Source organism: Gregarina niphandrodes (genome assembly GCF_000223845.1).
Source record: "Gregarina niphandrodes unplaced genomic scaffold scaffold00042, whole genome shotgun sequence".
Lineage (NCBI taxonomy): Eukaryota > Apicomplexa > Conoidasida > Eugregarinorida > Gregarinidae > Gregarina > Gregarina niphandrodes.
The window spans coordinates 107,998-120,773 of NW_011645810.1; the positions used below are offsets into that span (position 1 = coordinate 107,998).

Genomic DNA, 12,776 nt, shown 5'->3' on the forward strand with positions numbered 1-12,776 from the left:
CCTCCCCCTCCCCCTCCCCCCCCTTAAGGGTTACCGGTGAATTTTCCCCTTCATGGTTACCGGTGGATTTTCCCCTTCATGGTTGTATCTCAAATTTTTGTCTGGTTGCAGAATTGAGAGTTCGGAATCAGTTGTTCGAGTCCACGACCCTAACATCCAGTTTGGTGTTGACCTTCCTAGTTTGCCACCAGTACCCATTGCTTACCAGTCGGTGAAGCAGTTGTCGATCAATAAAAAGGTGGAGCAAGCTCGAGCTCGGTTTGAGAAGTGGATGCAAAAGAAGCAGTCGGGTGAGAGTCTGAACGATGAGGAGGAGTTGGATGAGGAAATACGTAACCGTGAGGAACTCCGATATTTCGATCCAGAGTACTTGAAGGCTCACAGTCGTCGATGGCGGGAACGTCGTTGGGATGACAATCGAGCTGCTCCTTACCACCATCGGCCGGGCGACGATCGTGACGACGACGATTACTATAGACGACGAGACCACTACAGACGGAAAGACCAATATGGGCGAAGAGATTATGACGACCGAAGAGACTACGAGGACCGAAGAGACTATGACGATCGGAGAGACTATGATCATCGGAAAGACTATCGCAGAGAACATCACGGCCGCAGTTGGGACCGTAGGGAGTTTGATAAAGGATACTATAAGCGCAGCTACGAACGTCGATTGGACGATTACGACAATAGGGATCGCGATTCCAAGGATCGCGATTCCAAGGATCGCGATTCCAAGGATCGCGATTCCAAGGATCGAGAGTATAAGGATCGAGGGTATAAGGATCGAGAGTATAAGGATCGAGAGTATAAGGATCGAGAGTACAAGGATCGAGAGTACAAGGATCGAGAGTATAAGGATCGAGAGTACAAGGAGCGGTATCACCGTAGCGATGACGACAACCGTAAAGGTCCCCCAGAGAGCCGTAGGGCATCCGACAAACAAGGCGCGCGTGTTAATAGCAGAGCCAAAATGGTGCGGAATGACAGCCGAGATTCAGACGAAGGCAGGAGGGAGTCGGTCGAGCACCGGAATCGGGAGCATGCCGAGGTCACGGCTACCGAAGATGCGGCGGGAAGCTTTGAGCACGGTACTTGTATCAAAGAGAGTAAGGACGCTGAACACGACTAAACACCTAAGCAACTACCTTTACGTCGGCAGTCCACAATTTCTGTTTAGTTGTTCAAGCAGGGTGATGACACAACTCAGTTCATGCATTGATGACACGAATTACCCATGCGCGGAAAACCAACGGTATAGATGCACATATTACTGGCTCAATGATGCTCCGAGTAATGATGCTCCGAGTAATGATGCTCCGAGTAATGATGCTCGCGACAATTCTTAGCCGGTGCTCTCTCGCCTATTGGCGTTACATGTGTACCATGGGGTGCCCCGATAACTCACTCCGGCTGCGTCCGTCCGAAAGCTTTTTCTCAAGTCCGTTGAACCACCGCCGTGTGTTGAACCACCGCCGTGTGTTCCAAGACAATCAGGTACCAGGACGACGGAGCTTAGAGACGAGTGTGAGTGGTCCAGATATTTTTTCCGAACTATCTTGTCCTAACTTGACGTGTTGGTGGGTGATGGGATGGGGCAAGCGTAGGCAGATTGGTTGGGGTCAAAGTGATTGTCTCTGTTTTGTGGTCTCTGTTTGTCTTGTCCCTGTTTGCTGTCCCTGTTTGGTGTCTTGAAAAATAGATTACCTTAGCACACGAACCATGCTTGGTCATATAGCAGGACTGAGAGGGGTATTTGCAGGAGACATGGCAGAGGAGTGTGGCCGGAGGTGGGTGGATAGGCAGGTGGGTGGAAGTGGTTTTCTATGGGTAAAAATATGGGCCGATGAGAGGCCGTACGGAAAGGAAGTCTTCGTCCTCGTCCTCGTCTACAGATCCCCCCTCTTTGAATCTGGAGGAGTGGTCGAAGCCGCTACGGCCGATTACGTCGGCGCCGACGGGCTCTTCCTGCAGCACAGAGGAGCCCTCCTGCACGCGGCGGAAGGCGACGTCGAGCAATGAAGATGCTTCGCTACAGAAACGGTCTCCGGTCTACCATACCCCGGCCCCCGTGCCTACGAACATCCCATCACCGGCGGCTTTTATGAGAAACAGTCCCTCCCGGACCAGTCCCTCCCAGAGCAGAACCCCCAGGACCAGTCCCACGCAGACCACCCCGCCTCGGACCACTATATATAGTTTAGCGCCGAAAAAGGCTGGGTTCTTCATAGATGAGGCGGGGTCGCCCAGTTCGCGCAAATCTTCGCGCCAAAGTGCTGCGACCAGTGTAAGCCCACACATCTGTGGCACACACCCCTGACATCTGTGACACACAAGTCTGTGGCACACACACAAGTAACTAGATGCAGAACGCAAACCCTATGGCTGTACACTTAGCCAGGAGACAGGCATATGCGGCGCGATTGATGGCGAAGACTGACCCGGACGTGTTGCGGCCATGTCGGCTGGACCTGCGTTTCCAGTCGCCCCGGCGCGTGCGGAATGCATTTCGGCGTGAGCAAGCAGGATCTGGTTGGCAGTCTAGATACATTGGTGAGAATTATTTTCCGGTGGAGGTGGCGCCGGAGTTGGCGCAATGGCGACAGGCGACGGCGCGGAGGGCAGCGACGATGCGCCGAGCGTCGGCGACGGGCGAAGACTCGGCTCGCGCTGCTGCAGCCGCGGTCTGCAACTGTTTCAGGCCGCGAGCACCGCCGACGTTGGCCCCGCCGACGGTGTCGCACACGCGTGTGCGATGTCCCTATTCGGACGAAGAAGTGGCGCGTGCGCTACACCGGACGTGCAGGTTGCGGAAGCCATGGCCGGTGATCGTAGAGAGGCTGCGGAAGACGGAGGCGCAGTTGCAGTTGGCCGGTGTGAAGTTATTGGCTTCCCTTTTGCAGGCGCGCGCACTTTCCTTGCAGCTGGACACACTCGAGCAACGCAGGATCGAAGACGACCACGTGTGGCGGAATCTGCTGCCATTCTGGAGTGTCGGAACAAACTCTGTCGCAACAAACTCTGTAGGAACAAAAGCAATGGGGGCGGGCGAGCGCGGAGGTTCTTTACGGAAGTCGGGTCGGTTGAGTTCCACGTTTTTGAAGCCCGGCAACAGCTTCATGAAGACGGCGAATGGTCGGAGTGCGCAGTTGGCCGCGCACGTGGCGGGGTTGGGGGATGCGACGTTGCACACATTGCAGATGAACCTCTCGCACCTCAATCTCAACCAGCTCTGTCAGGTGCGGCTGGCGCTGCGAGACGTGCGTGGTCGCCGACCGAGTGTTCTGAGTTTGAGTCGTCATTGTGACCAACAGGTGGCGGAGAAGCTGTGGCAGCTGCTGGTTTCGCGTTTGATGACGACCGATCAAGGACCAGACGGCGTGCTTGTGGGGATGGAGACGGCCATGCGAGATACGGACTCTGCGACTGCGACGGGATTGGGTCAACGACTGGGTCAACGACTGGGTCAGAGATTCGGTCAGAGATTCCGCCAGAAAATGGGACTGGCCTGGCCAGGTCGCACACCCTACGCCAAAGCCTTCTCCAGCCACCCCTGCATGAGCCATCTCGCCTCGGACCTGACCTGGGACGCCGGCCGGTCGGCGTGGAGTGAAGACTGGAGCGAGTCCAGCAGCTCCGAAGACATGGTGCCACAGGTCGTCGTCCCCGAACTCCGCCCGAATGCACAGCAACGCATGGGCTTCAAGGTCCTCCAGGCGCTCGGCGCTCTTGAACTGTCCGAGTGGTTGCGCCCCGAACTCATCGAAGAACCCGAACAAGTATTCGCAACCATCCAGAGCTGGTGGTACGTCGACACGACCGACATAAAGCCTGCAGACGTCAGGAAACGCGACGCCAAGGTCAAGATGCCCCCCTGGCCTCCGTCCAAATTGCAGTCGACCTGTTCTTCCAAGCCGCAGTCTTCATCGAAGCCGGAGCCTTCTTCCAAACAGCGACATGGCTCGATGCAGTCGGCCCCGTTGCAGCCGGGGGGTGCGTCGCGGCCTGCGGCGTCGCGGCCTGCGGCGTCGAGGCCTGCGTTCAAGTTGCATTTTGCGCGACCGGGGGCGACGATGCAGCCGGATCTGGCGGCGACGGTCGCGAGGGAGGAGGCGGTGTTCGACAGTTGTTTCGTCCGCATTCCGAGTTTGGAGTTAATGTTTCGGCGGCCGTCACAGACGGAGTTGGGAGCTGAGATTTATTGTTTATCACTTTTGTCATCTCCGCAAGATTGCACCGCGCATAATGTCTGGGCTATCCGAGCTTTGCCGGCTGATGCAGACCTGGAGTGCCTACGCCCACCACCACCTCCAAACGCGTTTGTACCGGCGCTCCTCGGCGATCCCGCGTTCTTACGTCGACGCGCGCGAGCCGATGCCAACGCATTCACCAAAGAAGCGCGACCTGCCAAAACATTCCAGCGCCTTCAAAGCGTCAGCGCCGTCCGTGCACAACCGCCCCTCCATGCCCTTTTGCCTCGCGGCTCCAAACTACTCAGCAGCGACAGCCGCACTAACTCCAACCCCCATCGACTCAAACCACTCCACGAAGCCTGGAGCCCCAGCCTACCAATTGACTGAACGGGTCCCCTCAGTTCTCCGTCGCTCGGGCCAGTCTCGAAACCAAGCCGGGCCGGTTTCCGAACCGCGCCGGTTTCCGAGCCGGGCCGGTTTCCAAGCCGGCCGGTTTCCGAGCGCGTCACACTATGTGTTTGAACCCATCTTTCAAACCAACCTTTTGAGCAAGTTTTGGCTTTGCCACCCCGCGTGCATGCCGCCTCCAAACGTGAGGCGGTTCCTCCACCAGGCACCCGCCGCCGTGTGCCCTCACGGCCGGACTCCACGGGCTGCATGCCTCCTCTGCTCTACCCGAATGCTGCACGCCGTCGCTGACTATCAAAGTGGTTAACAACCTCCCGCGTGGGCTCCAACCCTCATAGGCCCCAGCCCTCATAGGCTCCAGCCCTCATAGGCCCTAGCCCTGATAGGCTCATGGGCTCTGTGATCCACGAGAAAACCTCCTTCGTCACCGCTTGGTTCAGGCGTGCGTGCCAGGCAGGAATTGAAAGCATTAAAAATCAGATGAGTTCCGAGCAACGCCAGCTCAGGTCTGTATTCTGCCTCTTCGACGATGCCGGCACAGGCCTCGTTTCCGCGTCCCTTCTGAAGAACACTTTGCTCTCCGCTGCACAGAAGCACCCTGAGCATGCGGGAGACCCACGCCAATATTACCACAGCGTGGTGGCGTTGGACAAACTGGGGTGAGCCACATTGCTTTCTTCTCAATTGCTCCTGGCAGCGACAAGCAAATAACGTTTGAAGAATTTGCGGACGTCTTCGCTGCAGGTTCGTTTAATCTGTCATCCGGCAAAACGATCAGCAAACAGGACGCCTTCAAAGTAAGTTCTCCGCCCGTGGCCACAGGCCCGTGGCCACAGGCCCATAGCCATAGGCCCGTAGCCATAGGCCACAGATCTTCGGTGCTGTAGTTATTCCGTCTTCTAGACGTGGACGACAAGGGAAAAATCGGTTACCCCGAATTAAAAGGTTTGATGGAAGACTTGGGCGAGATTATTTCGCCAGAAGAGTTGCAGGAGATGATATATCGAGCGGATATGAACGGTGACGGTCTAGTCGACGCGGTAGGCATACACCACGGTTCATGCACCTTCGTTTTAGGAAGAGTTCTACCGAGTACTGTCATGCACTCACCATTTTGCAGAGAACAGTTAACACATCTTTACTCTAATGATAGCACCAAAGGTAAGATAAGACCAAACGATAGGAGGGCTCTAAATAAAGAAAGCCCCCCGACCAGTTCGAAAGTCGGTTCGCTCGCTTATGATTCTCTGACGCGCGCGCGCGCAAACGCAATTGCAGGATAAGAAATGTCTTGTCAAGCAGGATAGACTAAAAATTTTTTTTTTACTACGTCAAGTATGCACTATCTATCTTATACATACGGCAAATCAGAATCATGTCATTCAGTCATCAATAATCAGACTGGGGCGACAACATATCTCATCATGCTGTACGTAGTGCAATAATGGTACCTCTTATTTAGTTGAGCCGATTGGCAATGTGACTGTGCCATGTTATTTTTAGATATCAGATAGGGTAGAAAGACTAAATATTTTTTGAGACTCATGGACATCATCTCAAATATAGATATCCATCATATTGAATGCATAGAACAAATCAGAAGCATGTCAGTCAGTCATCAATAATCAGACTGGGGCGACAACATATCTCATCATGCTGTCAAGCGCGTGTGATTTCACTTATATGTGGCGGTGATGATGGTTGTCAAACTTAGATGGACGAGTCTCGCATGAGTATCAAGACTGTATGGAATAAGCTTCTGTCGGTATTGGCTCCGTCGAGTTCGTATCAATTACTAGATTCCCAAGAAATTGCGTAGCTCAGAAGTCAGTTGACGGATTGTACGGGTCCTAGCGTCCTCACTGGACCACTTAACACTGTCCAGCAAGGATAGAAAGGAACAATTTATTTTAGCTCCGATTAAATATATCCCGGTAAGGGTACATAAACCCATCAAGATGTTACCACAAAGAGCTTCCTGGTGGATAGTAAGTATTCCACGACGTCATGGTTGTCGTCAAACCAACGTTGGTTGCTTCGCACTTGTTGAGTAGGCTTGCCAAATGCAGATAAAAATAACTCACTTGCCTCTTTTTTTTGGGCCATGTTTTTGGAGACAGAACAGCCCTCTTCACGTTCTGTCCCTTCCCCCCTCCCCACCAAGAGGATGGCAGAATAGGTTAAGGTTGGGAGGTTAAGGTTGGGAGGTTAAGGTTGGGAGGTTAAGGTTAAGGGCTGAATAGGTAGTATCTTTTGAGCTGGAAGGGCAGCAATGGGTAAAAAGCGGCGCAAACGACTTTGCCGTTGAAGGTGCGTCCGTTGAGTTCGAGTTGCGCTCGGCGGGCGGCAGTGGTGTCTGTGTACTCTAGGAAGATCTTGGCGTTAGCTCCAGCGGAGTCGGGACCAAGTTGGCCTAGTCGCGAATCCGGGAGAGGGCACACGAGACTTTCTAATCTGCCGTATTTTTCGGCTTCTAATTTCACGGCAGTCACAAGCTCGGACCGGAGTGTGTCGCATAGAATATCTTCGAGAGTAATGAAGTTGTACAACTGCACAATACGAGTCACTTTGGCCCCCACAAGCCGACCCGAACGAAGCATAAACGCAGTCAATGGGTCGCCCATGAGTTGTTCGCTCAGGCTTGTATGGACGCATCCTGCATTACTTTTCTCCAATGACGCTAACACCTCCGCCCGACGCGAATCCACCAAAACCGCCACCGTCAATGTTGCAGAACGCAACCGCTGAATCACCGACTCAATAATAAGACTATTCGAATACGAACAACGACCACAACCTAAACTGGCACCTAACAACCGATCCAATTCCTCACTCTTGAATAAATACAAAGTCTCCAACGGGCCACCCAACGCCTCAAACAATGAACGTAACTCCTTCTCTTCCATACTAGGCTGCGCATTAGAGAATATCAAGTACCCGTTGTTCTTCCAATAAGGCAATGATTGCAACCGCGGCAAACGCGTACCCACCACCGGCAGCTGAGCAAACAACGGGTCAGGCAAACACTGCGGTGGGCACACCGCCAAATGTGTCGTCCGACACTCACGACCATTCATCCGCATCCCCAGCGATAAGAACTCCACGTCTTTCAATCGTACAAAACATACTCCATCTCGTGCCGACCAGCCCTCTACTCCCAATACAAACTTATTCCCAGCCACCACAGGCCGACTCTCCTCCTCCTCCTTCAACTCCACCCGGGACCCCTCAGTACCCGGGTCTCCCGAACCGACACTGTTATCTCCACAACCCCCGGGACCTCCGGATGCAGCCCCATTTTCCAGGGCCTGTAGTTCACTATCAAACCAAATCTCGAACTCCTCGGGCCCAGGCATGTCGCGAGGCAGCGGTAGGTTGCCTACGAACACACACGTGCTCCGGGCCGGCGGGGCCTCTTGGTCGTCGTCCATCTTTTAAAATACTGATTCTGGTGTTAGCGGGCGTGCGTATAGGGGGCAGCCTCCTGGTTGGTTCTGAGTGCAAAGAAACATCGTTCAGTTTTATTCACGCCCGCCCATCCTTGGCCCAACACAACTTTCCAGGTCCCGCTTCCTGTTGCCGGCACCCGCTTCCAACGCGTATTTTTATTCGGGTTCAGTAGAATTGTATGGAGAATATAAGGTACGTGGAGAACGCCGAACACTCCCTACTTACTGTTGTTTATAGCGCATGGTAGCTGACGTAAGCTTGCATGACGATCGCTCGAAGTCCTGTCGCATCACACCGGCCGATTTGGTTCGAGAGTCTGTCGGCGCAGTCGGCTGCCGGCGCTGGATGGCGGTGATCGGCCTGTTGGACGGATTCGTCGACGCGCAAATGATGCTGACCTTTAGCATGGTCTGCAAAAAGCTCCACAACCTGCGCTGGCGTCTGGAGAACCAGTCTCCCGGCTGGACCCCACCCTTTGGGCCCAGCCTTTTGGGGGATATGGCGCCCGAAGGAGCTTCTGTGTCCAACAAGCCCCGGCTCGTCTCCTTCTCGGCATTCCGAGGCTTTGACCCCTCTGATTTGATGGAACGCTATGTACGGCAGGTCATGACTCTCATCCACGCGCAAACCAGGTCAGACGGAATCGTACTGGACCTATCCCACTGCGTCCTCATCAAGGACTCGCACCTGGTCCACCTGCTCGCGGAGGACTCACCCTTCGTACCGTCGCCCAAGGTCACTGCCAGCAGAACAAAACTCGTCGGCGTCAAACTCGACTTCTGCAACCTCATCACCGACAAAGGCCTCACCGCGCTACTTACCGCGCACCTGCCGCACATCCGCCTACTCTCGCTGCGCTGCGTCAGATCCGAGAAATTCACCGGGGCACCCTTTGCGCAAGCCTTGTCCCCCGACCTCTGGCCGAAACTCAAGTGCGCGCTCGTGGACTTCTCTTCCATTACTCTCGAAGCATGCAATGCCGTTGTAGAAATGCTCGCGAGCCGGCGCCTGGAATCTACCTCGCCCGTCTCGCAAGAGGACGTCTCTAAAGGTCCTCCCTGGTTCTCTTTCCTCGGCTCACAAGCATCCAAGTCCTACATGGAGTCCATCGGAGCGCGCCACCTGGTCGCGAGACTAAACCAGGCTTTAAACTCAGGGAATCCTTCTGACTTGAGGTCTCTCAAGGACGCGGCCGACACCGAGAGCCTCATGACCGACTACGGCCCGCTTGCTGAATACGTCAGTGGGCGCGGTGGTCAATATATAATGAATTTGCCAGTGACTTCCTGCACGTCCGAGGAAGGGGGAGTGAATGTCTGGACCCTCCCCATCAGCTGTAAGCTAACACAGCTCATTGTCCTCTTGTATATTCATCTCCATGGTTGGCCGCAGGACATACGTACACTCGTCCGCTCGATGCCTCGCTAACTAACGCGGCGTTTTCATATTCTGCGCTTCAGTGGCATTGCTCAACGGAGATCCAGCTTTTGTCGAAGCCCTGGTTGAATGCGGGGCAGAAGTGGATATCGTTGATCATTTGGGAAAAAGTCCATTATATAGAGCTGTTTCGGTAAGCAGCACACGTGTGTGCACGCGCAAACACGGCTTTTTTAGTCAGGGAATGTTGAAGTATGCAAGTATTTATTGGAGCACGGTGTGGACATAACTCCGTTGAATATTACGCTCCCTACTCCGATGAACGCTGCGGTAATGACAAAGAATATAACAATTACCAGGATGCTAATTGAGTATGGCTATCCGTTTAATTTGAGATGCCCTGGGTTCAAAGCATTTAAGTCGCCGTTGCATGTCGCAGCTGAATTGCCTAACGAGAGGTTGATCCACGACTTATTGGATTGGGGAGCGGATCCGAATTGTTTCTCTGGATCATATAAGAACTCTGCGATCATGTTAGCGTACAAGGCGGAGCCGCGACTGCTTCGCCTGTTTATTCACAATTTGAGATTTAGGTCGCGACCACTAGCGGCTGAGGTGTTGGCCGCGGCCATTGCGAAGGACGACATCAGGACGGTGGAGCTAATCATGGACTCGTTCCCAGTTTTGTTGGAGCGGGAGCACCCGACCTGGTCCTACCCGCACATCCAGGCGGCCAAGACGGGTAAGAGCGCGATTTTGGAGTACCTCCTACGGACCTTCACGGTGCGTCTGGCTGGAATCGATGTGAAGGAACTACAACGCAACTTTCCCCTTTGCAGCAAACACTGCCAAGAAGAAGTTGGTACCGAGTCTCTCCCCACGTCATCCAGCGGCGTCCTCTGCGAGGGGGTATTTCCCCAAAGCAGTCCAGCCAAACTGTCCCGACACCCGAGCAAAGGCAGCATCGACATCTCCCATCCGAATGGGGTCTCCCATCCCAACGCACCAGGCGGAAACGGCCGACCGGATGTTCATCCACCCGCACCGATAGCGGGTGACATCCAACTCGTGCGAGGTAACACCATTACGAAACCCAAAAACCGTTTCTGGTCGAAACAAAGCACTGCTGAGGCTCAGTCGCTCAAATTCCTCCCAATGGAATCCGACGAAACTGCGTTACAACATTGGAACGAATGTAACCAGCCCTCCCTTACCACCACCACTACCCGCCCTACCCGAGCCCGGCCTAATTAGCTAACAAAGTGAGTGTGTTTTAGCGATAGCGAATTCGTACAATAAGAACGGCTTGGTACCGTCTCGATACGCGACATTCCTGAATGCAGTGGACCAGAACACGGGAAACACGGCATTACATTATGCAGCCGAGGGGGGTCAGTTGGAGTGTGCGAAGTTGATGTTGAGGTATGGGTGTGAGGTGGACGTTCAGAACTATGCTATGCAATCTCCATTGCATTTGGCATGTCACGAAAATGAGTTGGAGATAGTTGAATATTTGTTGTGCACAGGTTCGGACTTTTTGGACCTGGCTGATGCTAATAATGAGACGCCGTTGGTCACAGCCATCCAAACCCGTAACGACCGTGTGGCACTCAGGATAATTCGTTTCTGGCGGATGTGTCGTCGTCAAGCTATTGACCTTACACGACAACCTAATGACACTATCGGAGACGAGTCACCCATCCGTCCAGGACCGCTTGATATCGCCCTTGAATATGGGCGCTATGATGTTGCCCATCAGTTACTTAAACTACATTCTCTTGAAGCCGTTCTGAGCCAAAATTATGCCCGTCGTCTTTCAACCTATAACATGGCCCTCCAATCTCTTCAAGACCCTTCTTGCACGCCGCAGGCACGCAAAACATTTAAACGATTCGTCGTCGCCTATGATGTAACCACCCCACCTTCAACCATGTCGTCTTTGTTACCACTCAATCTCGCCTCGTTATTACCACCTCATCTCGCCTCCTTGTTGCAGTCACATTTCGGAGTTGAGGGATGCTCCTCTGAATTGGTCTCCGAAGGCGAAGAACAAGACGATGAGGAAATGAGTTCCGACTGGTACGACCTTTGTCTCCTTTGCAACCACAAAATGTCCTCTCCAGGACCCACTGCCACGAACATGGAAGAACACACTGAGTCTAGAGCCCGAAGGTTCCAATCCAAGCTCAGACTAGCCGCCAAGAAACCTCTCCTCCTTTTCTCCAATCGACACCGAACCGGAGCCGGGGCTGAAGGGTAATTAATGGTTTCATGTGTGGCTTTGGTGCCTGATCTTGGTGCATGTCCTCGTGGTTGCGGTCTTCCCTGTTCTCTGGCTTCGTGAGCGGAGTATTCTCCTGGTCGGATGATTTCTCCTGGTCGGATGATTTCTCCTCCTCGGATGATTTCTCCTCCTCGGATGACCCGGTCGGCTGTGAAACGAACGACTAGTTAGGTGTGGTGCGACATAAAAAGCTGCTACACTGTCTACCTTCCGTCATGGTAAGTACCGGCTACTAAGTACCGGCTACTAAGTACCGGCTACTAAGTACCGGCTACTACGTACCGGCTACTACGTACCGGCTACTACGTACCGGCTACTACGTACCGGCTACTACGTACCGGCTACTACGTACCGGCTACTACGTACCGGCTACTACGTACCGGCTACTGAAGAAACATCGACGATTTTCTTCCCGCAAATCGAGCAGCGACCTTTTTTGAAAGCACTAAAGAACACCATCCATCCATCAGTGACGACAGAGTTGATTCGATAACGCATTCTTACCATGAACTGCAAAGTTTCGATTGTAGATGAAGTCCAGTTCCACAGGCCTTACATTTGGGATGTCTACAACAATTTGAGGGTCAATAAGTTACGGCGGATACAACATTTTCAGGATGGATGCTCCGGGGTACAAGGTTACGAGTAGCATTACGGTTGTTCCGACTCGTATTGTTTTTTCTCTACGAGTTTGTTAGTGTTGGTTGGTCTCTTGATGCTGTTCCTGACGTCTGGTGTTGCTAGTTTTTTCCTTTTATTTTGGCATTTTGCACAAGGCATTTACGACCAAATTTTATTAAGGCATAATGCACAAAAACTCATTCGTAGTCGGACGACCTAAGAACCGGAAATCTCGTGACCTGACAGATGAACAGAAACAAGAACTTAAAGAGGGTACAACACACTACTGCAGACATCTTCTGTAGCACACATTACGATTGGGATAGCACATTACGATTGGGATAGCACATTACGATTGGGATAGCACATTACGATTGGGATAGCACATTACGATTGGGATAGCACATTACGATTGGGCACACATTACGATTGGGATAGCA

At 53.2% G+C, this 12,776-nt stretch overlaps 5 protein-coding genes across 5 annotated transcripts; 4 read left to right on the forward strand and 1 right to left on the reverse strand.

The window, feature by feature from the left end:
• Positions 1–52: 52 nt before the first annotated feature.
• Positions 53–1,135, forward strand: GNI_151110 (hypothetical protein; the record flags this gene model as incomplete). Its single annotated transcript, XM_011134472.1, has 1 exon — positions 53–1,135. One exon carries the CDS (start codon positions 53–55, stop codon positions 1,133–1,135), a length of 1,083 nt encoding a protein of 360 aa, XP_011132774.1.
• Positions 1,136–2,384: 1,249 nt separating this feature from the next.
• Positions 2,385–4,583, forward strand: GNI_151120 (hypothetical protein; the record flags this gene model as incomplete). Its single annotated transcript, XM_011134473.1, has 1 exon — positions 2,385–4,583. The coding sequence occupies one exon, from the start codon at positions 2,385–2,387 to the stop codon at positions 4,581–4,583; it is 2,199 nt and encodes a 732-aa protein (XP_011132775.1).
• A 411-nt stretch (positions 4,584–4,994) lies between these two features.
• GNI_151130 (centrin) lies at positions 4,995–5,735 on the forward strand (the record flags this gene model as incomplete). The annotated part of the gene is made up of 4 exons (XM_011134474.1): positions 4,995–5,263; positions 5,302–5,401; positions 5,492–5,644; positions 5,682–5,735. The coding sequence occupies 4 exons, from the start codon at positions 4,995–4,997 to the stop codon at positions 5,733–5,735; spliced, it is 576 nt and encodes a 191-aa protein (XP_011132776.1).
• A 1,097-nt stretch (positions 5,736–6,832) lies between these two features.
• Positions 6,833–8,035, reverse strand: GNI_151140 (putative U2 snRNP auxiliary factor; the record flags this gene model as incomplete). Its single annotated transcript, XM_011134475.1, has 1 exon — positions 6,833–8,035. The coding sequence occupies one exon, from the start codon at positions 8,033–8,035 to the stop codon at positions 6,833–6,835; it is 1,203 nt and encodes a 400-aa protein (XP_011132777.1).
• A 517-nt stretch (positions 8,036–8,552) lies between these two features.
• Positions 8,553–11,053, forward strand: GNI_151150 (ankyrin repeat protein; the record flags this gene model as incomplete). The annotated part of the gene is made up of 4 exons (XM_011134476.1): positions 8,553–9,390; positions 9,515–9,624; positions 9,669–9,930; positions 10,775–11,053. Coding segments are annotated over 4 exons (1,489 nt in total), but the record flags the coding sequence as incomplete, so codon positions are not given.
• Between the last annotated feature and the right edge of the window lie 1,723 nt (positions 11,054–12,776).